Here is a 27,169-nt window from a genome sequence, read left to right as displayed (position 1 = left end):
CTGCTACTCGTTGCCCGGCAAGCTTAAAAGCCTGCCAGTTGCAAGCCACATTGAAGCTTGCTTCCAGAGTGTGGTCTCTCTCCTGCTTGGTGGTTTTTGTTGAGAAATTATCATTCAGTTGTAAAAGCTATTGAAACCACAAGAACTCTGTTCTTGAAAACTAACTTTGTGTTTGGAAGCTGTAGGGAGGTGGGTGCCATTTTATTTCTAAAACCCTTTTTCTCTTGTTTGTTTAGTTAGGGAGTTAGTGTACATTTCTGTTGTTGATTTTATTTTACTTTGTCAGTTTATACAGTTCTACTCCCTAACTAGCTAGAGGGTACTTTTGTTTGTTGTTTTGGCCTTTCCCCCTCCTGAAGTCTATTTTTGCTTCCCAGTTTTGATTTACTATTGTACATTTGTTAATAAATTATTTAACTTGAATTTGGTGTGTTGTTGTGAAGGCAGGGGACTGATTTACACTCTCACCAACCAACATTTAAAACTTTTCACTGTTACTCCCACTCCAAGGCGTTTAACATCAGGGATGTAACAAAATGTAGAATGGAAAATGTATGATGATGAAATTTTCCCATACATGCTCAGACAAGCATCTTTTGACTAGTCATCCTTGGTCTAAACGTCAGTAAGCCTACTTTGGTTTCCACAAAGAGACAACAGCACAGAAAGCAGTGATTAATTCAAAGACTTTATTTGCATTTCACATAGTTTTGCCTTTCTCTCTTACAGTTCCCCTTGTCTGTCCAGTAAGTGTCCTCCACATGTTGTGCAGAGTTACTCTCGCCATCAGAAATGTAATGGTGAAGTTCCTTCGATACCATTTCCTGAAATGCAAAAAAGTTAGAAATAAATAACACAGCACCTACGAGACCTGAGGAAGAATAGATGGGATGAAAGAAAATGAGATGAAAACAGGACAGACAAAGAGAAGATAAAGAATAAAAAATCTTGGGTTTTGGTTCTCCAAACACATTACCACTTGGTCCTTAACTGGCTGTGAGAGGCAACAATTTGGTTGGAGACCTATGGAAGAAGCTAATTCGGCGATTATGACAGAATTTTTATTGTGAACTGTCCATAAAAAGAGTATCAGTTATTATAATATCTCCCAGTAATAAGTAATGGTATTTAAATATATTGTTTCATGTTCAAAGCTCTGTAGGTTTTATTGTGGGAGCAAAACATATAGTACAAAACAACTGATAGATAAAAGTCTAATGTGCCATTATTGATACTGAAATAAGCAAAAAAAAAAAAAAAAAAAAAAAAAAACCAATGCATGGATAATCAAGTAACAACCTAAGTTGCTTTAGTTTCCAAAACTGTTATGCAGAGTTCACAATGCACAATTTTAGCCCTGATTTTCGTTCCTCAACAAGTTTTGTGAAATCGCAGACAAAAGCCTGAACTCTGTCGCTCACATGAATAAACACCAATTTGCCACTATCACACAGTGTGAATTATCAAAAATGTGATCAGAGAAAATTGCCAATGGTCACGGATATCTGTGAAATATTTGGCATCTTAAAAATCTGAACCTGTCAGTGATTCAAAATCATGTTGTGTGAATGAATTCTTAATAAAAAACACATCAGCGATGACCAAGAGCAAATGAGAAAGCAGGATACAAGTCAGTTGAGAGTTCGAGGAGGAGTTTTAGACCACAATATCAGAATAAATAAAGCTTTACAGTGACATTAAACAGAAACAAAGAAACATTTGCTTGATAAGTCACAGCAGCAGAATATTGCTAAATTATTCATTGAAAATCATGCAGTGGGAACTCTGCCTAAAGCTGCGGTCACACTGCAGTTTGTGTGTGCGAAATTCTGTCGTACGGCACTGTGAAAAGGGGCGGAATTAAACAAGATGATTAGACATTTAAAAATGCGATTTTTCTTTTTTTTTCTTTTTTTTAATTGATTGGTCTCGCGCAGTAAAGTGATGTGATTTCGCAGGTCAGAGTTCACCAAGCTTGAACTTTGCACCGCAGTGATATGCGAAACTTGACGCATGACCTTGCGTTTCCGGTCAGACGTATTCGCGTGCGTATGAATAGAAGTCTATGGGAGGAAAAGCCCAGTGTGACCGCAGCTTTAGTAAGAAATAATCCCCACCCACCTCACAAGTGTGGCATATCAAGATGCTGATTATTATTGAGGATGATTATTGCACAGGTGTGCCTTAGGCTGACCACAATAAAAGGCAAGTCTAAACAGTGAAGTTTTACCACACAGCACAATGCCACTTGTGGCAAAGTTTTGAGGCAGCATGCAATTGGCATGCTGACTGCAGGAATGGCCACTAAACCTGTTGGCCATGAACTAAATGTTTATTTCTCCACCCTAAGCCATCTCCAAAGACATTTTAGAGAATTTGGCAGGCCTCCCACCGGCCTCAAAACCACAGACCACATGTAACCAGATTAGCCCAGGACCTCCACATCCAGCATTTTACTCCAAGATCGTCTGAGACTAGCCACCAGCCAGCTGCTGCAGCAATAGGTTTGCATAACAAAAAAAAAAAATAAAAATCTGTCTAAAGCCTGGTTTATACTTCTGCGTCAAGTGATCAGCGTGACCCACAGCACATGCAATGCACGTAGCGGTGCATTTATACTTCTGTGCGCTGTTTCTGTTGCTCTGCAATAACACCTCAGAAACGCTAGCTAGCAGTAGGTGTTTATGTTCCTCTGTGTCGAGTTTCTTCGCTGGTGTTTTGCTTTTTCTGAACGCAACCTTGATGAAGAAGTGGCTCAACCTTGCTTATTTTGAGGCTGGTATCGATGGACGTGCAACAACCTTTATCATAAGGTATACACAAAACCTCCATCCGGAGCTCCTTCACGGTACTCCACACTTGTTAACACCCGCTGCATCGGGCTCGCACGGTTCTGGCCTCCGCCCACTCGTCAGTGCTACCAAGCCGACCAATCACAGAGCTTGTGCTACATGTTGTTCAATTTTTGAGAGGTGCGCGTCAACGCTGCCGACGGCGAGGGCTATGCGTCCACGCGTATGCTGCGCCGTAGCATACGTGCGCTTGACGCATTAGCATAAATCAGCCTTAAGGAAACCTGATCTGCATGCTTGCGTCTTTATCTGGGTTTGGACCTGACTGCAGTTTGTCAGTAACTATGTTTCCATCCACCTATTTTTATGCACATTTTGGATATGTGCATAAAAACGTATGTGCATAACTGAGCAGGATAAACTTTTTATTCGAAGAGAAAAAAAATGTGTATAAACTACGATAAAAACACTTTTAACAAACTAATTCCAGCATGCACATTAAAAAAAGTAATGTGATTTTATTATAAGAGATCATGTGATGATAAAAATGTGTGTGAATGGACAAACCAGCAGGCTGACCACATTGTAAAACATCTGAAATGTTGTTTTGGTCATTCTAAAACAGCTTAACCATTTCAGTATTAGTGTTATTATATTATTAATTATCTCCAGAATTGTCAAGAGCATCTGTGTAATTTATTAAAATTATTCTTGCAGCTTCTCCTACCGCAGTAAATTCTGTTTTTATCTTTGATATTTGGCACCAGTTAAATATTTTTTTATTTTTGTTACAGTATTTCACTGTACAGGGCAGATGGCAGACAGTGTGTGGCATCATTTGGGTGAGTGGTTTCTTGATGTTAGCACTGTGAATTAAGTGACCGATTGTGGTGGTGGGGTTATGGTATATGATTATGTTATAGACAATAAACAGAGCTGCATGTCTGAATGCATGCACATGTAGATACCCCAACAAGATCCTAAGGCCCTTTGCTGTAGTATTTATCCACAAACATGACCTCATGTTGCAGTATGATGATGCATAGCCACATGTTACAAGGATCTGTACAATTTCTGGAAGCTGAAAACATACCAGTTCTTGCATGGCCAACATACTGACTAGACATGTCACCCATTGAGAATGTTTGTGATGCTCTGGATCGGCGTATATGATAGCATGTCCCCGTTGCTCATTTTAAAATGGACTTTTATTGTAGCCAGCCTAAGGCACACCTGTGCAATAATCATGCGGTCTAATCAACATCTTGACATGCCAAAGCTGTGAGGTGGATGGATTATCTTGCCAAAAGAAAAGTGTTCACCATCACAGGTTTAGACAAACGACAATATTTGAGAGAAATAGGCCTTTTGTGGACATAGAAAAATGAATTTACATTTAATTTACATTTGCTTACTCAATTTGTATAGCTGAATACTGATAGACTTAGAAATTAAATAAACAATGCTTTGTTTAACAAAGCTGACTTTGAGATAAAGATATACAGTATTTTTAGAACAAAAACTTCTACACTAAATTTTGAAAAAGGTTTTAAAATCCCACCTGTTGTAATTGGCATGCCTTGTAATGTTTTTGTCTAAGAAGTGTTTGTAGAACACTGCCATTTCCTCACTGCTTAAAGTCCTTTTCCTTCCTGGAAACACAATAAATGACACCATACAGTTTATAACAATATTTTTCTTAGAAAATTAGAAAAATGTAATACACTGCAGTTAGTGTTCATATTTAGACAGCTTACCATCATCATCTCTCTCTGACAACCCTTTTGCGGACAGCTGTGATTGTATATATTCTCCTTTTTCCTGTTAGAATAATAAACATAAATGGGTTAATATAGTACTAAAAAGCCCCCTAAAACTCTCAAATTGTCTGTAGTAGCAACAGATTGCAATAACTGCATGTAATGTAAAAAAAAAAAAACTGAACATAATGTAATAAGTAGGGCCAGACAGAATCTGCTGACATTTTTTGCTATTTTTGCCCAGAATTTTGTTAAAAATCTGCGGATTTATGCAGAATGATTTTGGGAGTACCTTAACTAAAAACTTATATATATGCTTATAACTTATATATATATATTATATATATAAAAAAATATGAAAAAAAATAACAATACATTTTTAACTTTTATTTAATGTTTACTATGCAAATCAAATTAGATCCACTTTATTTGGTAAACAAAGCAAGTTTCTTTTATAACATATCTACTAAAAGACAGAAAATATTACTTTACATACTGTATTGCAAAAAAAATATATGAATATTTCCATATTAGTCAATAATATTACTGAATTTAATTTTAAAACTGATTAAATATAAATTTACACACATTTACAGAAGTAAATAAACAGAATCGATAATGAGCTAAAAATCTGTGGAATTATGCGTGCAGATTCCGTGTGGGCCTAGTAATAATTACTACATCAAATACAACACAAAACTGATTTGTGTCTTACTGAACCTTAACAATTCTTACACAGGTATAACCAATAATGAAAAAAGATATTTAAGACGGCTGATTGCTAGTTGTGCTTCTCCTTATTGCGAACCAGAAAATAGCAACATGGGAACCTCAAAATAACTTCCTAATGACCCATTAACTACGATAATTCATCAACATAATTTAGGAGAGGGACACAAAAAGCTATCACAAAGGTTTAAAGTCTCCACAGTCAGAAATATAGCAAGAAAATGGAAGGTCCCAGGAACAGCTCATGTGAAGGAAAGATGTGGTAGGCCAAGCAAAATATATGAAAGGCAAAAGCGAAGAATGGTTAGAATGGTCACAGACAAACCACAGACCACCTCCAAAGAGCTCCAGGAACATCTTGTTGCAGATAATGTCGTTGTACATCGTTCCACAGTCCAGCATACTCTTCATAAAGAACAGCTCAATGGACGGTGATGTGAAAGAAGCCTTTTCTGCATTCTGCCATCAAGAAGAGTTGTTTGAGATATGCAAAGGCTCATCTGGACAAGCCTGAATAATTTTTGAAAAAGTATATTGTGGACAGATGCCACAACTATTGCTGCTTTTCGTGGCAGAAAAAGAACACAGCATTCCAGGAGAAGAACATGCTCCCTACTGTAAAATATGGTGGAGGGTCCATCAGGCTGTGGGGATGTGTGGCAAGCACAGGTACTGGAAACCTTGTCAGAGTTGAAGGTCGTATGGATTCCACCCAGTATAAGCAGATTCTTAAGAACAATGTTCAGGAATCAGTCGAGAGGCTGAAGTTACAGCAGGGTTGGATGTTTAAGCAGGACAATGATGGCAGACAATGAAGCACAGTTCCGGATCTACAAAGGAATTCATCCCTTTAAGCTATTTTTTCGATGGTCTACAGAACAAACCATCTTTATACAATAACTTGCCTAATTACCCTAACCTGCCTAATTAACCTAATTAAGCCTTTAAATGTCACTTTAAGCTTTATAGAAGTGTCTTAAAAAATATCTTGTAAAATACTTTTTACATCATGGCAAAGATAAAAATAAATCATGTCTAGAATTATTAAAATAAATAATGTTTAGAAATGTGTTGAAAAAAATCTTCTCATTGTTAAACAGCAATTGGGGAAAAAATAAACAGGGGGCTAATAAACTTCAACTGTATATATAAATTTATCCTCAATGTAACTGGAAAACAATCTAAAGACACAACTGGAGTGATGCTAAGATAATTTAAGAAATCATTTGCATGAATATTAATTTAATTTGAATGAAATTCTATAGACAATTCTATCGAATACAAAAGGATGTTTTATAGAATTATCTGTTGTGTGTCGTCTTACACCGACTCGTGGCTGAGAATTAGGTTTATTAAGTCTTACCTCACTGGCTCGACATCCCTCCTTTTTGCTTCAAGCAAAAAATCTATCAGGAGCCATGCTTGGTCTAAGTAAGATCACCATCATGTTACTGAAACTTTGTTTTGTCGACTTGCAAACTCACTGCGTGCCGACACCTCCGCATAAACGGTGCGTGAGCAGCGCAGCTATTTTTTCGGCGTGCATATTCAAAACCAGGACTTACACCAGGAGTAGAGCAGCGCGTCAGCATCAAGCACGAGCGGTGTGCATGTGGCACGCGGGTATGTTTTTTTTTTTTTTCCTGCGCACACGCTCAGTTTGCTTTTTGATTAAATTACACTGCTTTCACCAGCATTGGTTGCACATAGAGAATAATGTCTTAATTCTGGGATTACCACTCTTAATAAATACACTTGCATATAAAGTAAATCGTATCTCAAAGCATTTACTGGGGCACTGGCGATTTTTACTTGGGCACGTGCCCCAGTAAATGGGGTCTAGCGACACCCCTGATTAAGAGCCAAGGTATCCGTTGTAATGTCAGTCAGCATACCAACAAAGAACAAACCACATCCAACAGGTGTAACTGTGGACGCAAAAGGAAGCCGTCTGTAAGGGATGTCTGGGTGCTAACCTAAATTGTAACCAATAAACAAAACTACAGCTACCCAACTCACTACAGAATTAAAAACGAACCTCAAATCTCCTGTTTCCACCAAAAATGTTTGTCGTGAGCTTCACAAGGTACACATGGACAGGTTGCTATAACCAAATCTTTGGCCACTCGTGCCAATGCCAAATGTCATTTTAACTGTGCCAGCAGTGAAAATCTTGGGCTGTGGACAATGTGAAACATGTATTGTCCTCTGATGAGTCCACCTTTACCTTCACCTTCACCTTCACTCATCTGGGAGCGTTACGGTGTGGAGAAGCCCCAAAGAAGCGCACCATTCAGACTGTTGCATGCCCAGAGTGAAGCATTGGGAGTGGATCAGTCATGGTTTGGGCTGCAATATCATGCCATTTCCTAGCCCCACTACTTGTGCTGGAAGAGTGCGTTACTGCCAAAGTCTACTGAAGCATTCTGGAGGACCATGAGCACCCAATGGTTCAAACATTGTATCCTGAATGCGGTGCTGTGTATTAGGATGATAATGCACAAATACACGCAGCAAGACTGGTGACAGAGTGGTTTGATGAACATGAAACATCTTCCTTAACCTGCACAGTTGCCAGATCTAAATATTATTGAGACACTTAGGAGTGTTTTTGAAAGAGTGAGTCAGCGAATGTTTTCCTCCACCAGCATCAAGTAGTGACCTGGCCACTAGTCTGCAAGTTAAATAGCTCAAAATCCTTCTGGTCACTGTGCAAGACTTGTATCTGTCATTCCAAAGATGAAGTGATGCAGTATTGCAATAGGAGGCCCTACACCATACTAACAAATTATTGTGGTCTAAAACCAGGTGTTTTCAGTTTCATTGTCCAACCCCTGTGTATATTGCACAGTACTCACTCTAGATGACCCCAAAGTCATTAGGCTAAATAAAGGAGGTGGGAATTGCAGCATTTTATATACCTATTATTTATTATAAAAATTTAGTGATATAAATTATTAAAGACGTTTGTGAATGAATGTTGCAAAGTTGCGCCTCAGACTGTTATACTGAGGACATCTCTACACACACAAGCATGGCGTAGCACAAAGCGAAACGTGATTGGTTGGTTAACCTGTCAACATAATGGGTGGTCCTTGACCATTCAAGGCGGCCAATAGCTAGTCACAGCTACCATGAGTCAAATGTTGCAATTCCTGTGTCTACAGTATATGAAATTCTGAATCAGAGAATCAGCCACCAACATTTTAATCAGAAAAAGCACATTTGCAGAAAGAAAGAAAGAAAGAAAGAAAGAAAGAAAGAGAAAGAAAGAAAGAAAACAACTAGTAAGTTAAGATATTGGCTAAAACACCTTTTATAAATAAATTTGCTTTAGATCTCTCTTATGTTTAAAAGGTGTGTTTTTGCATGAAACATCAACGTTTAGATGCATGTATGTGGGAGACCAAGCTAAAGTGCTCACATCTCAGCTCTGTGTACAGATGCCGTGCAAGAGGCTGGGTTTATTTTATTTTAATAATACAAAATATGAATACAACAGAATGACATAAAACGTTGCAAATTACATATCAGCTGTTGTAGGCTAAACTCCATTGTGTCATATTAGATCCAGATAAATAGCTAGCCTATAGGCTAATAAAAAAAATAAAAAAAATCAATAAAAAAACAAAAAAATTACCTAAATCGGATAATAAAAATAATTAAATAAATAAAACAATATAAAAAAACTAACTAAATCTATAACACTTTAGGCTTATATAAAACAAATAAATGTAACTGTTTTAAGTCATTTTGAACTTTCATTTTACAAAGATTTTAGATCTTTTTTAAAAACCAGAAGACTTTTGAAATATTATGTTTAAAGTATTTGGCTAATTCAACTAATGAAATTGTGTCAACACAGCATTATTTGGTAATTCCATATACAAGGAGAGCCTATAAGAGTGAAACCATCAGCAACTACCTTATTTTCTGTCATTCAGTCCTGCACTGCTCCCAACACATTGGGAAAAACTGCATATAAAAATGTGTCCTATGTCCTCAAACAAATGTTTATGTTTGTATATGATATGTTAAAATAAATTAAAAAATGAATGTAAATGTATAAGAATAGCGTACTATCATTTAATATTTAAACTGCAATTAATTTGCTTTGGGGAAAATCAGAAATTGGAGATATGCTGTTCTGAAACTTTTAACAGTACTTTTACCAAATGTATGATACATTTTTTTTCTTAAAACTGATGCATTTGTTGTGGATAGATGTGATACATGCACATCAATATATAGCCTACAGAGCTTGGGAATCTTCGTCATGGAGAGTTGTGGTCGGGCATGTTTGTGGACAAACGCAGGAGTGCTCAAATGAAAATCACAAGAGAAAAAGCTGACCATTTATAGTAATATTTTTTGAAAAAACATCTCACAAACACTCAAAATAAAATGGACTAACATGTATACAGATTTATAAATTATCTTTTTGTGTCTGAGTAGCTAATTATATGCCTTTCATAAAGTTCATAAAGTTTCATAAAGTTCTGGGTCTGAGTAGCTAATTATATGCCTTTCATAAAGTTCTGGGTCAAGCAGAGCACAGATGCAAAGGGTGCGGACCAAATAAATGAATTATTCGTAAAATGTGTTTACCCGTAACTTACTGGGAATCAATGAGCTACCACAAGAAAACATTTACACATATATTTCTTCATTGCTTGTAGTATGAGCACTTACAGTTTATTGCTAATGAGTAAATATGATACAAAAATCAATAAAGATCAATGGGAATCAGGCTCCCTTTTTCTAAACACCCAGAATGCATTGCTCTGTTACAAGATATTCCCGTTCTCTATGGCCTATTTTTTAAAGACAAACCTGCTCTTAACGGGTTCACTTAAGATAACTAAATAATACGCAACATCCTTAAATTATCTTCTTAAATAAATAGGAATTTACCTATTAAGTGTCATATAGCCTAGAGAAGAGAAAAAAAATTTGATGTTTTAGAGCTCTCCAGAGCATTTGGTCTGAATGTTTGACAGGGTTTACTAAAACGAGAATGTTTTAAAATACCCTACCCCTCTCTCTCTCTCTCTCTCTTGCTCTCTCTCTCTCTCTCTCTCTCTCTTTCTCTCCAACTTCGCTACCTGTCTAAATACTGTCCTATCTAATAAAGGCAAAAAGGCCAAAAAAATAAATCTTTTAAAAAAAAAAGAGAGAGAGAGAAAGAGAGAGAGAGAGAGAGAGAGAGAGAGAGAGAAAGAGAGAGAGGAGAGAATGTTTCAAAATAGGTTTTATACCACGTTATTAGCAAAAAAAATTATGGATTTATATTAAAAGTGGTGCCTTGGGTCATTCCCTCTGTTAGTGGCGAGACCACTAGATGCACGAAGCCAACAGTCAGTCGGCAAGTAAACGAATATAATGAATAAAAATACATACGTCTATGTGTAAAAACATATAATTTAATGCTGTACAGTAACAGTTGTTTTCTTCTGTTGTCTCTAGTGGTGTAACAGATCACAAATCTCATGGTTAAGATCACACTATGGTTTTTGAGTCACCGATCAGACCATTTTTCGGATCAACAAACATAACTTAGAACCTGTAATTTTGATAAAAATAAAATGGTTCTTTGCTACTGTTGCTGGTACTGCTAAATATAGAAATCTAACATCTTGTACAACATATCATATTTATTTTCTAATAATGATTCACCAATTCACACTGAATCACACATAAAACTTCATGTTTCATTATAGGTGGATCATTTTTGAAAACCTGTTCAGTGACATAATTTTGATGGTTGTTTGTCGTCACCTGTTGGTTAATGTAATGTAATGTGTATTTATATAGCGCATTTATCATGTATAACCATACACCCAAAGCACTTCACAATCATGAGAAGGTACTCTCCTCACCTCCACCAGTGTGCAGCATCCACTTGGATGATGACGGCAGCCACAGGACAACGACACCAGTGCGCTCACCACACACCACCAGCTATAGAGCCAATTCAGTGGATGGGGATGATTGGGGGCCATGATGTTTAAGGGGAATTTAGCCAGGACACTGGGGGTACACCCCTACTCTTTATGAGAAGTGCCATGGGATTTTTAATGACCACAGAGAGTCAGGACCTCGGTTTATTGTCTCATACAAAAGACGGTTAAACAATGTATTTGCTACAATATACACCAACGTCAAGTTCATTGGTCAAGTTCCATCCAACGGTGATTTTAATCTTTACCATAAACATCAATATTTATTCCTAAACTATAAACCGTTCTCCTAGTATTTCTGTGTTATTTAATTGTTTGTAACTAACTGAAAAAATTTAAAAACTGAATCTCTCTCGATCAAATGCAGATTTAAATGCAGTGCTTCTAAGTATTAATAAACATATGCAAATCATTATCATTTATCATTCAGGTTTGAATTGAGATCACGATCTTTTAATGTTTAGTTGTGCAGCTTTACACTGAATGCATTAATGCAGGCTACAGATCAACCATTGTCACCATTTAGATCGTTTTGTGAGGATGCGATGGTGCACGTTATCTGCATAATTCTGATTTGACTTTCTTCTACCCGCTAAACTGGGTGGACTTTATGATGTTTGAATCGGGGACATTCTGAAGGCGGGGTTTGCGGGATGTGATGCGAGTTGTTGGCCTCACAGAGGAAGCTTGACATGATTTTGGCTTCACTGCTCAAACACATCATATTGGCACCACCCAGCCCAATGAAAGCCCTGGCCCGCACTGGCCCGAGAATGATCATCCTCAGTGGTGTAAAGTAAAAAAATACAAATACTCAAATTATTGTAATTAAGAGGAGCGGGCCCTTGATAATGTCTCTGGGGGCCCCCTAAAAGTATGGGCCCTTAGAATCATCCTAACCCCCCCCCCCCCCTTTTCAGTACATTTTTGGGCAAGTAATGGTACTTTTCAGTACTCATTCCCCCACTCATCCTCTCATTTGGTATTCACTTGTTTTTTTTTCTGCTTATGTGTCTGCACTGCTTTTCTTACTTATAAGATCAAATTTGAACACATAATGACAAACGGTCATAAATTAAAATTCTAATCTTTTGTAACAAGCCAGCACTGCCCCAATCAAGCCACTGACAATCCTGTCTACTGTCCCAAGCACCTCTCACATGGCCCCAGGCCATCCTTAGAAAGAAAACTACAATTTACACATTATTTTCAACCAGCCAAAGTGGCTAGTGAGAGTGGCTGTCTAACCCGCCACATCTGAAATCTACCCGATTTGGTGGGTGTTAATGTCAAGCCCTGATAAAAACTAATACAAAAATAAATAAAAGCAAAAAATAAAATGTTGTGATAATGAGAAAAAACTTTTTGTTACGTCGAGATTATGTGAAAATTAGGTCATGATCACAAGAAAATGAGTTATGTTTAGAATACAAGAAAATTACGTCTTGATCATGAGTAAAGAGAGAAAAATATTTGAATGCATGGCCTCTTAGGACTTCCATAGCAAACATCTAAAAATGTAACATTTATGACAAAAATCTGCCCTCTAATGGTGATAATGGTAAACAAACTTTGTGTAGGATCATAATAGTTCCAACTAAACTTAGTCCTTCCTGCAGTTTTAAACCTTACACGGCACACAAATGATTCATACCTTATTAAATGTGAAGTTCTGGTTGGTCCAGAACTCATGGTTCCAGTCCTCAGTTTCCTGTCTCAGATGCCTTAACTCCCTCTCCAAAGGAGTCTCATTCTCTGGGATGTGATATATGATCAGTCTGAGGTTTGACAGCCTGTCTGGTGGACCAATCCAATCATATATAGATGAGGCAGCAGGACTGAATCCAGACCTCTACATAAAGTCATGCAGATAAGAACAATTTGACGTGACAATAAATTACACACAAACAAACACGCACGCACGCACGCACGCACACACGCACACACACACACACACACACACACAATAATAACATTAATGATAACAATGAATACAAAGAATAATAAAATAATACTCTATTCAATCTGGTACAATCAACTATTTCACAATTCAAATCCAATATTAATATTAGGCAATAAACAACAAACCCCTGCTTGTTTGGCATGTTTTGGTGCTTGGCTTGTGCTTTCCCGATGACCTCGACAAGGGCTCCTCAATGAGAAATTAATATTTGTATAACACGGACGCAAAGATCTAAATTTTAAAAAACGAGCTGTTACTACATTCATCATTACTCATCGACCTTGACCAAATATAATAAATGCGATTTCTTTCGCTGTACAGCATGGATCTGTTAGTGCATTTTTAACATGGTGGATGTTTTTAAATTAAAAGTCCCTTACATCGCTAATGTATTAGCACTTCGTACAAATTGAGGATTTGTAATTGTTTTCTGAGGGTGAAAAACTAATAAAATTAGAAAAGAGTTTATGGTAATTATTTTCCAATAAAAATAAAAAAAATTGAGCGAACTTTACTACTTCCTCTACGTTTGAGTTAATTAAACTGAACAACCAAAACTTTTCATGGATTTCGATGGGTTCAATGTGACCATAGAACCCCCCCCCCCCCCCCCCCAAAACAAATATTTCCAAGTATAATTTATTTATTTGTTTAAGATTGTGGTCTATGATTTTTAAAGTGAGTTGGGGTCGATTATATGTTCAAAAATCTGGAGATTGTGTTTTACTCAAAACAGGTTTCAACTCAAACAGGTTCATTCATTTATTAATTAATTAATTCATTCATTTTCTTTTCGGCTTACTGTAGTCCCTTTATTAATCGGGGTCGCCACAGCAGAATGAACCACCAACTTATCCAGCATACATTTTACGCATCAGATACCCTTCCAGCCGCAACCCAACACTGGGAAACACCCATAGACTTTTTGCATTCACGCACATACACTACGGTCAAATTATCAGTTTAGAAAGTGAATGAATAATGTTCAACTAAAATCATTTATTTTAAAGTTGTTATATATTTCACAATATTACTGTTTTGCTGTTTGTTTAATAAACACTTTGTGTTTTGGACATCCCGCGCAATCAAACTCTTCGTTCGTTCTTGTTGGCCAGTAGGTTTATGTCATTAGACATTTATGCCCTGTGACTGTAAAAGAATATTGCGTTGTGCTGAATCTGTAAACACAGGCTCACCAATGGCTGTGCGCTGGTTATGCAGGTAGGAACCCTTTGAACATCATGTTTCAAAAGAATTGTGTTGATATTATTATCTATTTGATTTAAACAAAACTTTGCCTCGCAATTCCGTGAGATTACAATGAGAGCTGATCAGTGTATTTGTGTGATTTAAATAGACATAACAGAAGCCAGGTAAACAGTCGGATAATTTCATGCGATTTATGCCGTTTTAAATAGTTTCATGCAGCTCAGATGTTACGTTTACAGCAAATTCGTTGACGTTTTTGTGCATAAACGATGCAACCACTTTGTATTATGGAAGGGAGTTCACATTTGACTTCCTCGCTTAAATGCTTTCATTAAAGGTGCACGGGCAAGCGAGCCAGTATATTCTGCGTTAACGTGAGTCAGGTTGTGGAGTGATTGACTTGTTTTCTATTTGGGCTCATTTGGTTAAACTGAAGACGGTACAGTGACAGGGATCACTCCTGATGTGAGGAATGGTCTCCCCAGTGTGGCGTACCCAGAGTGAACGAATCTTTTAAGTGAACGAATCAGTCTCGTTACCTTCCATTCTCTGCCACTGACTCTTTTTTTCTCGTTTACTGAAGTCTGAAAAATGTGCATATATTTAAATGTTACATATCTTTGAAGAACTGAAATGTCTTAATTTTTAATGTAAATTAATTTAAATGTAAAATTTTCAGTCCCTTTAAATGTCAAGTGAGTTTTCATTGGCTGTCACTGTTTTTAACACACATAGGGCTGGGCTGATAAACGATATTATATCGAACCGCGATAAAATTTGTCAATAAAAATTATAAGCTCTGGACTTTTTAAATCTATGTTTATCTAAGAGCCAACCGCACAGCAGAAATATGCAACAATGGGAATCTAAAAGTGTGTTGATATTAGAGATGTACTAAATTTTCGTCCGCTGAAAATTTATCGACCGAAAATGTTATGCTATTTAATGGACCCTTTAATTTTTGTGGCTTAAGTCAAAGAGCGATGCTCTTTAAGTCTGGAGGCATTAACAACTTATATCGAAATATGTATTGTTATCGTTCAGTATGGAAAATATTTATTGAAAATATTTTTGCCATATCTCCCAGCCCTATTCATAAGGCCATAAGGTCTGCTCACAACAAGGACTGTAATGGAATAATTTTTTTTCCTTTTCATAAATTTTTATACCCCATATATACAAGTGCAAACAAGTGACTGACCTCTTTTTACAGTGTTTGAGAGGGAGATTAAAATGTGTATTGATGTAATGTCAAAGTTTACAAATAGTATAGCATTCACCTATGATTAGGGCCAGGCAGAATCTGCAGATATTTTTTGCTATTTCTGTGCGGAATTTTGTAAAAAATCTGTAGATTTATGCGGAATAATTTTGGGATTATCGTAACAAAAAAAGTTATATATTAAATAAAAAAATAATACATTTGTAACTTTTATTTAATGTTTACAAATCAAGTCCAATTAGATCCACTTATTTGGTAAACAGGCGATGCAGTGGTGCAGTAGGTAGTGCTGTCGACTCACAGCAAAAAGGTTGCTGGTTCGAACCTCGGCTGGGTCAGTTGGCGTTTCTGTGTGTTTGCATATTCTCCCTGCATTTGCGTGGGTTTCCTCCGGGTGCTCCGGTTTCTCCCAAAGTCCAAAGACATGCAGTACAGGTGAATTGGGTAGGCTAAATTGTCCATAGTGTATGAGTGTGAATGAGTGTGTGTGGATGTTTCCCAGAGATGGGTTGCGGCTGGAAGGGCATCCGCTGCGTAAAAACGTGCTGGATAAATTGGCGGTTCATTCCGCTGTGGCGACCCCAGATTAATAAAGGGACTAAGCTGAAAAGAAAATGAATGAATATTTGGTAAACAAAGCAAGTCTCTCATATATCTACAAAAAGACTTTTGTAAAATATTACTTCACAAACTGTATTGTAAACAGCTCAAATAAACATTTTCATATCAGTCAATAATATTACTGAAATTAATTTAAAAACTGAATGAATATAAATTTGCACACATTTACACGAATAACAAAATAGACTCAATGATGGGCTAAAAATCTGCAGAAATCTGTGGATTTCTGCGTGCACAGATTCCATGTGGGCCTACCTATGATTAATATACAGATTGTTATAGAGCATTGATGTTGTGAATGTTAATATAGTTGTAACTATATTAAAATTATAACTATATTAAAATATTAAAATCGATTTCTCATGGTCATGGTTCACTCTTGGATGGGTTAAATGCAGAGCACAAATTTCGAGTTTGGGTCACTACTTGGCCACATGTCACGACTTCTATATGGGCTATCTATATAATTCTAGTTCTCGGTGTAAATGGCCCTGTAACCTGGGTGGAAAATGTTCAAGATGTAATTCCAGTGTTTTCATTTGATTTATTTATTCATACATTTTCTTTTCGGCTTAGTCCCTTTATTAATCAGAGGCCGCCACAGCGGAATGAACCACCAACTTATCCAGCATATTTTCTATGCAGCAGATGCCCTTCCAGCTGCAACCCATCACTGGGAAACACCCATACATTCTCATTCACACAAATACACTCTCATTCACACACATACGCTACAGACAATTTAGCTTACCCAATTGACCTGTAGCGCATGTCATTGGACTTGTGGGGGAAACCGGAGCACCCAGAGGAAACCCACACGAACACGGGCAGATCATGCAAACTCCACACAGAAATGCCAACTGACCCAGCCGAGGCTCGAACCAGCGACCTTCTTGCTGTAAGGTGAAAGCACTACCCATTGTACCACCGCGTCGCCTCATTTGATTTTATTATACATGGTTATAGCTGTAGCTTTCTATTTTTTGTAATTCAGAACAATTATTAAAACTTTAAATTGTCCTTAATAAAAAAAAACATGTTAATGTGGATGTTAAAATTATTGTTTTTTTTTATTTATTATTTGTCATTATTGTTTATAGTTACCATTCTTAAATTCTTAATATGAACAGATATTTACTATTTCATTGCCAGTGTTTTAGTCTGGATGAGAATTGGAATGACACTTGAGTAACATTTATTTCTCAAACGGACCGAATCAGGCACTGTTTGAAATTCTATGGCCTAAAAAAGTGGTCAATGGTAATGCTCTGCACGTAAAATAAATGTATAGATCTGCCTTGTTGTAATTTGTGGGGAAATACTACGAATTTTTTTCCAAAAAGATATATAGGCAAACAAACTTTTAAAAAGGAATCACATATTGTGATCGTAAGGGATTCAATCGACTCGTTCAGGGCATCACTTGCCGGCTTTTACTGAACTGATTCAAAAGAGTCACTCACTGGCGCTGATCGAGGAAGGGGAGGGGCTGGAATGCGGTCCACATCGATGTAATGCTTCTACTGATCTGAATGCCTGTTTGCCTTTGCCAGTGTCACTGCAACTCTCCGATTCAGAAATTACTGGAGCGTTGCACCGTGCAAAACATTTTACTCGCGTGGCTGATGGAAACGGAGCCCGTTAAACATGTGCGCGAACGTTTTCGGCGCGTTGAAGAGGTGAGAAATATGCTGCGCATCCCAGGAGGTGGTGAGATATGCTGGTATGGCTGGCTGGTGTTCAGAAGCAATAAAAACGTCATTCTGCGATGTTTTCATTCATGTGCGTCTATTACTGAGCAATTGTTATGGTGAGGCATGGACAGGCTTGTGTTAGATTCTCCCTCTGCTGGATTGATTCTATAGTTCATGTCAAAGATGGAGCCGTATGGTCCTGGGGATACCAAATGTAGTCATTTAGGAATCAGCCGTTGCAAAGCCTATATAGACATGTTATGTCCTCTGGATCATGTATCTGAGAACAGCTATAAGACAGCCTAATGATTGCATATATGATGATGGTCAGATGTGTGTTGTATTCAGCTTACATGTACAAGGCAGGTTTTTTAACTGATCATGCCAGTAACATCAGTATCATGAGCTGTGTACAGTACAATCCAGGGCAGGTGAAACCAAAACACAGCACATTGCTGTCATTGTTTCAACAGACACTCAATGTAAATTCAAACACAAAGTATAACAAATGCAGATTTTTCTTGAAAACAACTCAAAGATAGCCTAGATCAGTGGTCACTTACTGGTGGTCCAGACCCAGAAGCATCCCATTTGGACCCGGACATGCAGCTTATAGAGGTCTGCGCAGGTCTGTTATTTTAGTTCCGCTCCTGCTGGCCTTTACTCCGCACCCAATCACTCCCACTATTTGTTCACTTTGTTTACCCGCTGTCTGCTAAAATTTTTATTTTTTTTCTCCACCGACTGTTCCCACCGAATTAAGACTAGAGAAAGGAGCTGAATGCTCACTCTTCACTAAAATGTTTGCATTCTGTGCAGTGTCATTTACTACAGTCCTGCTGATAACCGAGCTCTCTGGAATGAATGTTAATAAAAGCGCATGTTGCCCTGGTAAAGCAAGCATAATGTAAACAAGAAATCAATTCATTAAAAGTGCTCAAATATTGGGATGTGTAGACATAATTATTAGCTGCATAATTGGTTGTGACTGTTGAGTCATGACATAAAACAGAAAAAGGTAAATTTAAAGGTGCAGTAGGGGATCTGCCGAAATGCAATCCGTTAGCATAATATATCTTTGTAACACAATTCCTCCCCTGCCATCCAAAGCTATGCCTCCTGAAATCACAAGCGTGCACGTTAAAGATGACAGTAGACAACCCACTAGGTCATGTTATTCATCTGTTATACTTTACTCATCTGTTATACTTTATAGTAGCAAGCCGAACTTGTCATAATGTGCTATATATTATGCCTGCAAGGATCGCTGGTCTCACTCTTTCACGCGCTTTGTCCTAAAGTGATTACTGTTAGTCGTTGGCCAGTGGTGGCAGGAATTACACTTATTACCAAGACATACTTACAAGCTATTTCAGACCGAATATTCAGAGTAGCATAGTAAACAATATAGGGAGCCATTGTTCACAGGTTGTCATTGTTCAAAGATGAACCAATGTGAATATAAAATATGAACCAATGTGAATAAAAAGCCAAAGCAATGTGAATATAAAACCAAAGCAAGCTTGGCGGAATAGCTATTTACTTATATATTAAGGTTACACTAAATAAAAATCTACATGATCGATGCTGTAGAACGTACCTTATGAAACTGAAAATAGTCACGTCAATCTTTCTCCGGAAGATTTCAGTAGCTGAACAACACTTCAGTGCATATAACCCATTCATAAACCAACAAAATCTACATACGTTTTGTGTGACTAAAATAGTTTTAAAACATAACATTACCTGTCTAAAAAAATACTTCAGCCAGGGTGTCCAATATTGATTCAGGATTTTAAAAAGTTTTGATTCAGAATTTGTTTTTACCGATCTATCTTTCGTGTGCAGTTGAACGCGGCACAAACAACGGATCTGCTTGAACCGCTTCGCAGATGTACAAATCTACATTTGTTGACAGGCAGTTTGGGCTACTTATCAGAATTATGGGAATTGTCGGCCCGACAAATTTTATTTGGATGAAAATTTTTTTTAATCTTATGCCTTACCCAGAATATAAAAATACATATAAATACATTTAGATCATTTGCACAACGAAAATGTTTCTGAAGACAATCACCTACTGCACCTACTATTTTTTAATTATTAGAACAGATCAAATTAAATTGATTTCATTTATTTATTTTGAACAGAAATATCATACACAAAATATCTTAAACAAAAATAAGATATTTTAACATGGTCGAAATTGGAGCGGGATGAAGCACAAGCTTATGATTTTCCCACCCCATTACCACATACATCATTCGTCTATTACTTAAACTTATTTCTTCTTGTACTCATCTCTTCTTTTTACATAAGACATATTTTATCCTTTTGGCATTTTTGACATGTTATATGTTTGATTCCATTTGTACATTTACATTTTATAACATGGACCCAAAAAATACATAGTAGGGACAAGGAGTGCTTCATAGTTTTCTGTGTAGTGTAACACTATTCAGACACAAAAATTGAATAATCAAATGTAAAATAACTCTATAAAGTCTTCATTGTGTAAATTATGTTTTACAATTAATCTGTTCTTTTAGTATGCCCAAATTATGAGTTTTTGTTTTAACACTCAAGTGAGACAAATGTGCTGCTAATCAATAAGAGAAGGTACCAATAAAATGTCCATGCACCATACAAATCCAGCTGTACAAGAGTTTATGTTTGGTAAATACAGCTGATTTCAATTAAAGTAAAAACCATGATAATTATAAAAATGCATAAAAGGCTTATACCAAGAAATAAATTAAGTATATTAAAAGAAGACAGATTAGGAATTGATAATAGAACGTCAAGCAAAAAGATTTATTTACTATCTTAAAGATGTGCCATTATCTTCCTCTTTAAAGACCCATTGCCTATTGCAGTCAAATTGGAAAAACAACGTATGTGTCTGAGAATGCTGGGCAATGCCCTTGTCCCACGGCTGAACATCCAAAGGTTTTGCAAGACATTCTCACCTGTATAGTGAAAAGTTGGTTGCTGGCATAATGTCAGCCTTCTAGGTAACAGAATAGAGGTACTGTACTTGATCAGGCTCCTTACCCTCCCAACTAGTTGCTTATTATTTCTACAATCCCAAATCAGAAAAAGTTGGGACAATATGGAAATCGCAAATAAAAAAAGAAAGTAGTCATTTCAAATTTACATTTACTTGAGTTGTATTTAATTGCAGACAATATAAACAAAAAATATTTCATGCTCTGTCAACTTCATTTTATTGGTAAATATACATCCTTTTCTGTCATTCAGACCTGCAAAACAAATTGGGACAGGAGCAATTTAGGAATAGCAAATACTATTGATTCTATGAAGCAGCTGTACGTAGAACATGACAAAAACAGGGCTGTTTTTGGAAAGCCTGCAGTGGCACCGGTAACTGCTGGCAGCAGCTTATCACTTGTGCTCACATTTATGCACACTTAATGCTTTGACAGATATATGTGCTGCTGAAAGATCACCTACTCGTGCAGATTAATGTTTTTGAGATGAGTTTTTTGCTTGGTGTGAAACTTGCATTCTCATCTCATGTAGTTTTTGTCCGCTTTTTCGGGGCTGGGTCGCGGGGGCAGCAGTCTTAGGACAGAATCCCACTCTTCCCTCTCCCCACACACTTTCTCCAGCTCCTCTGGGGGGATCCCAAGGCGTTCCCAGGCCAGCCGAGAGACATAGTCCATGCAGCATGTCATGGGTCTTCCCCGAGGCCTCCTCCCGGTGGAACATGCCTGGAACACCTCTCTCGGTTGGCGTCCAGGAGGCATCCGAAACAGATGCCTGAGCAACCTCAGCTAACTTGTCTTGATGTGGAGGAGCAGCGGCTCTACTCCGAGCTTCTCCCAGGTGACAGAGTTCCTAACCCTATCTAAACCATATCTAAAGGATGTGCCCTGCCACCATCTGAAGAAAACTCATTTCAGCCACTTGTAACCAAGACTCTTGTCCTTTCGGTCATGACGCAAAACTCATGACCATAGGTGAGAGTAGGAACGCAGATTGACCGGTAAATTGAGAGCTTTGCCTTTCAGTTCAGCTTCTTGTTTACGACAACGGACCGATACATTGACCACATTACTGCTGCTACTGCACCAATCCGTCTGTCAATATCACGTTCCATTCTTTCCTCACTCGTGAACAAAACCCCAAGATACTTGAACTCCTCCACCTGGGGTAAGGACTTTACTACATCTGTAAATATTAAAAGTCATGAAAATATTTGCTGTCAGAGGTGTATAAAGCCTTCATATACTTTTTGCTAAAATATTTGAAGAGATATTTTAGATGCAAAAGCCGCTAAATGCCACTTCCGCCAAAATGATCTAATGACACTGAGCGAATGTTTTAGGCACATAGTACATGTTCAACAAATAGTTTTGCTTGAAATTATCTAAATCACACCGTCAGCTCATCCAGAAATAACAGTTTGTCGGCAAAAGCTTCCAAAGGCCACTTGCCTTTAATAGCAAAAGCCGCTATGTCCTGAGAACCAATCTGAAGGCTCGTTTCGAATCATATGTTTTCAATGTAGCAGCACGCTCATACGCCGGCTTTCATGAGGAGACTTTTATTCTGCTTTCGGTTTCGATTTTAAAAGATGGAGTTTGATGTACTGCATGAGCCTGTCCGACTGCCAGTGAATGGCAAGTAAAAACGTCCCTTACCTCAAAGGAAAAGAAAACACACAGTACAGTCGGAAGTGTAACATGCATTAGGGGTGGGCGATATGACCTAAAATTAATATCACGGTATTTTTCATCTTTTGAATGGTGACGGTATAATATCATGGTATTACTTTCAATAGCAAAATAATATACATCTCAAGGAAGAACGGACAAAAGAAAGTCTCACTTCTATCACTTTTTAAAAGTTTTGGTTTGGGTCATTGTAAATGCTCAGTCTCGTTATGAGCTGATCTTCATTTCTCTGTGTTGGTGGAATAAAGCAGGCGAGTCAGCCGCACCAATTTATGAGCAGACAGAGCAGGATTCTCGCGATGACCACCAGCGCAATTCCGCTCTTTGTTATGAGCTGTAGTTTCAGTGTAAACTTAGTAAAGGTGAGTTTCTTTGGCGATGATGTGTACAGTGTTAGATTTTATATTTAGCAGACATTTGCGCTGAACACGCGGTGAATGCAACGCATCGAGATTTGGGCACCTTCTCCGAAAACACTCGATTGATCTCAGCTGGTGGATCAACATTTACCTCATGTTATGATCGCTGTCATCTGCGCCATTATTATTATTATAACTTTAGGTGAGGTTTGCAAACCTGTGCACTTTTCACTCTTCAGCCGTTTGCATTTCCAGCAGTAACAAATGCTCCCTGTTATCTGACAGCGGGAAGCGTTGAGTGACTGACAGCTAATATACCAATACCATTACCAATACCAATACAGCGGCAGGGTAGAGCGATTCAGCAAGTTTTTAGAGAAAATCAAATCAGATTGCACTACAACCATTATATTCAGACACACAAATGCTCCCAAATATATTATGAGGGCGCATAGATTAAATTTCGGGCGCTCATGCGACCAAAATGGTTGCAATTTCGAGCCCTGTAGTATAAGGACATGTATTCAGACCACAACTGAACGTTTGAAGAAAATTGAATGCCTTATTATTTAGAATTAGCTATTATTGATGTAAATGCAGCCGTTCAAGGCGCATAATTGATTTATTACGGTATTGACGGTATTAGAAAATCCATGTTGTGGCGCAATGTCACACTGGTAATGACTATGACACCGGTGTACCGCCCACCCCTAACATGCATTGATAACAAATTTGTGCAGTGACGCTACTTTGATTGAGTCCGATTTACTATACATTAAACAGCAACTCCGTTTCACGAAAGACAAAGTTAAGATGCTGTTTTTTTATCCTGCATGGATGCTATGCGGATAAACAAGAGATGAAAAAGAGACCAAGACTGATTATGGTGAGAATGAATGAATGACAGCTTCTAAAAGTGTCTGAGAGACATCCCCTTTGTGCCAAGTAGGCCTACCTTGTGTTTTATTTGCTAATGTAAGCTATTTTTAAAAGATAAACATAAGGTATAAAACTATACATTGAATGTGTTTACACTACATTATTTGAATTTAACAAGCTTATTACAATGTTTGCAATGTTTATATTGCTCTATTTACATAAAATCTAAATCCCATAAATCTGAAATGACAACAGATTGTTAAGCTTTAATTAATGTCAATTTTAATGTTATTGATTTTATTAATTCATTTTTCTTTAGTCTCTGGTTTATCAGAGGTTACCAGAGCGGAATGAACCGCCACTTACTTGACAGATCATGTATTTTTAGTTTTAGTGCTGGTTTGTGTAATATGTTTTATGTCTGGTAAAATAACTTGTTATTGCATCTTAAGTGATTTTTCAGCTAATTGCAATGTCTTGTCCCAGTAGGTGGATTTAGAGGTTTTTGCATAAGAAGCACTGGTGGATTTGGCTTATTTTGACGCAAAAGAAAATCTACCTTGTTAAAAAACAAAAAATTGTCTAAAGTGACATTTTGAAAAAAAGTAATTTTATTTACCAGCTAATAACCTTATCATTACCTATAATATGAAACTTCTGAACCTAATTATAGGAGCCTGATAGAAAATGGTCATTTTCAAGAAAAGAGGTCTGATGGATTTAGAGGGTTTTACATCTTTCAACTCTTCGTTTATTGTTGGACATTTATTGGACACCTGTTATGTGACTATAGCAAATTTGCACAATGAGATATTGATGCTATAATAATAATGTTATAAATATGACTGTACATAAAAAAAATACTGCACAGTGTTATTTGTGGTTTTCATATTTCAAATCATAGGGTGATTTTAACAGCATAAAAGTTAATACTTCACACAGTGAATACTTCTGGACTCGCAAAGTGTGTGACCACTTAATAATGTAAACTCTCAAGTTATAAAAAACTAGTACTATTATAGTTCAGTCATCTTATACTTATTTTGGGGGGAGATTTCACCTTTAATTGATTGGAGAGTTGTCACTATAATTGTATTGTGAACAATGTTATTCTTTTATATTTGAAATGCTTTATTTGAACTTTGGTCTTAGCTTTCAATTTTGGTATTTGCTATCATTTTGAATTTTTGAGCAAGAGAAAATAATTAGTTGACTCAGATGTAGCAAAAGGAGCAGTTGTGTATTTAGCAGTACTTACCTAATCTCTTGCTGGTATGGATGGCATGTTTGCACTTTTGCTCCACTCAAATATCATAGTCAAGTATTGATATGCATATTCACTTATGACAAGCCGCAACCTAAGAGGTCTTCTGTGCTTTAAATTACTGGATGGCAGAGAATGAGAGAGGGAAGGATCTGGACAGAAGATGATGTTTCTGACTCATCCTTATGTGACCCTGCCCTCTCCTGTAATCACAGCATAATGCCAGATTAACATTGTGCTGTTGCTCAGCAGTGAGAAATGGAGAGTCAACAAGCTATGTGAAATATATACATGTTTCCTTGAACTTGGATGTTTGTTGGGAGTATTTAAGAAGAATTTATTTTATATTCTGGAATGTAATTGGGGTGGGGGGGTGGGTAATTTTTATAGTTGATAGCAGCTTTTAAATGGGTCCTTGTAGGTTTGTGGCAGCTGTAATCCATTTTATTGAAACAGACATACTGTAAGGTTTTTTTCCTTGTACAGCAGTTTGTTTGTTCACCTGGTTATGTAAAAGGAGGAAACAACCGAGGCATACTTTTGGAAGTAAACAGAAATGAGTAAATATAAGCAAGCAGGATTCAATTCAGTTGAAGCTTCAGTATGTTCTTGATTATTATTGTCACAAAAAATAATTAGCTTTGATTGATGCCTCTGTTTGTAATTTTTTTTTACAGATGTTCATATGTATATACTGTCATTTAAAGGCTTAGGGTTAGAAAATTGTTGTTTTTCTGAAGAAATGTATATTTCATCTTTTTCTATCATAGCATTTAACATAAAGACTCAATCTTTGTAATCTTACATAATCAGCCATATAAACTTTGTCTCATTTTAATTGCACAGACACTGCACACTGTTGATATAGTGATAATAGCAAAGTTCTAGTTTAGTCTTTAAATCATGTAAGTTCCAAAACCTTAAATCAGCAGTTGGCCAAACTAAACTTTAACCTTTTTTTTTTACCGCTTTGCAAGCACTATTGATTCTATGAAGCAGCGATATGTAGATCATGACAAAAACAGGACTGTAAGAATTTTGAAAAGCCTGGTTATTAGTGGCCTAGGAAACTGCTGCCAGCAGCTTATCACTGTGCTCACATTTGTGCACACTTAATGCTTTGACAGATATACAGTTGAAGTCAGAATTATTAGCCCCCCTGAATTATTAGCCTCCCTGTTTATTTTTTTCCCCTATTTCTGTTTAACGGAGAGAAGATTTTTTTTCAACACATTTCTAAACATAATAGTTTTAATAACTCATCTCTGATAACTGATTTATTTAATCTTTGCCATGATGACAGTAAATAATATTTGACAAGATATTTTTCAAGACACTTCTGTACAGCTTAAAGTGACATTTAAAAGCTTAACTTGTTTAATTAGGTTACCAGGGGAGTTAGGGTAATTAGGCAAGTTATTGTATAATGATGGTTTGTTCTGTAGACAATCGAAAATAAAATTAGCTTAAAGGGGCTAATAATTTTGACCTTAAAATGGTTAATAAAAAATTTTAAACTACTTTTATTCTAGCCAAAATAAAACAAATAAGACTTTCTCCAGAAGAAAAAACATTATTAGACATACTGTGAAATTTTCCTTGCTCTGCTAAACATAATTTGGGAAATATTTAAAAAAGAAAAAAAAAAAATTGAAAGGGGGCTAATAATTCTGACTTCAACTGTGCTGGTGAAAGATCACCTACATGTATTTGTTTGTACAATAGCAGTCACTTTAAAGTAACTACTGTAATTATTTATTTAAAAAGGGATCACCAAACATGTTCCTGGAGGTCCGGTGTCCTGCAGAATTTAGCTCCAACCCTAATCAAACACACCTGAACAAGCTAATCAAGGTCTTACTAGTTATACTTAAAACACCATGGCAGGTGTGTTGAGGCAAGTTGGAGCTAAACCCTGCAGGGCACCGGACCTCAAAGAACAAGATTGGTGACCCCTGTTGTAGTGTATGAGTGTTTGTGAATGAGTGTGTATGGGTGCTTCCCAGTACTGGGTTGC

General features: G+C 37.0%; 2 protein-coding genes across 3 annotated transcripts in view; one reads left to right on the top strand and one right to left on the bottom strand.

The window, feature by feature from the left end:
• Positions 1-675: 675 nt before the first annotated feature.
• Positions 676-13,663, bottom strand: LOC130240173 (cytochrome c oxidase assembly factor 8). Its single transcript, XM_056471609.1, has 5 exons — positions 13,330-13,663; positions 12,896-13,093; positions 4,550-4,613; positions 4,354-4,444; positions 676-824 (listed from the first exon to the last, which is right to left on the bottom strand). Exons 1-5 carry the CDS (start codon positions 13,471-13,473, stop codon positions 701-703), a joined length of 621 nt encoding a protein of 206 aa, XP_056327584.1. The 5' UTR covers positions 13,474-13,663; the 3' UTR covers positions 676-700.
• A 679-nt stretch (positions 13,664-14,342) lies between these two features.
• bag5 (BCL2 associated athanogene 5) overlaps positions 14,343-27,169 on the top strand; it is a 41,240-nt gene continuing 28,413 nt past the window's right edge. The window contains exon 1 of one of the 2 annotated variants that reach the window (XM_056471049.1): positions 14,343-14,425. In XM_056471049.1, the coding sequence (XP_056327024.1) occupies positions 14,343-14,425 (83 nt within the window). Of the gene's footprint in view, positions 14,426-17,788; positions 17,936-27,169 lie in introns of those variants that run through there. The other variant, XM_056471051.1, reaches the window with a different exon arrangement.

Source organism: Danio aesculapii, chromosome 13 (assembly GCF_903798145.1).
Source record: "Danio aesculapii chromosome 13, fDanAes4.1, whole genome shotgun sequence".
Taxonomy (NCBI): Eukaryota; Metazoa; Chordata; class Actinopteri; order Cypriniformes; family Danionidae; genus Danio; species Danio aesculapii.
The sequence above is the reverse complement of the archived record's forward strand: the minus strand, read 5'-3'. Positions and strand labels throughout refer to the sequence as shown.

Excerpts from the sequence above, each read along its gene's own strand:
- LOC130240173 (XM_056471609.1), bottom strand. The coding sequence starts at position 13,473 with ATGATGAATGTAGTAACAGCTCGTTTTTTAAAATTTAGATCTTTGCGT. Across the intron at positions 4,614-12,895 it reads AGAACTTCACATTTAATAAG|GAAAAAGGAGAATATATACA; the intron begins GTATGAATCATT and ends TTATTCTAACAG. Across the intron at positions 4,445-4,549 it reads GTCAGAGAGAGATGATGATG|GAAGGAAAAGGACTTTAAGC; the intron begins GTAAGCTGTCTA and ends TTGTGTTTCCAG.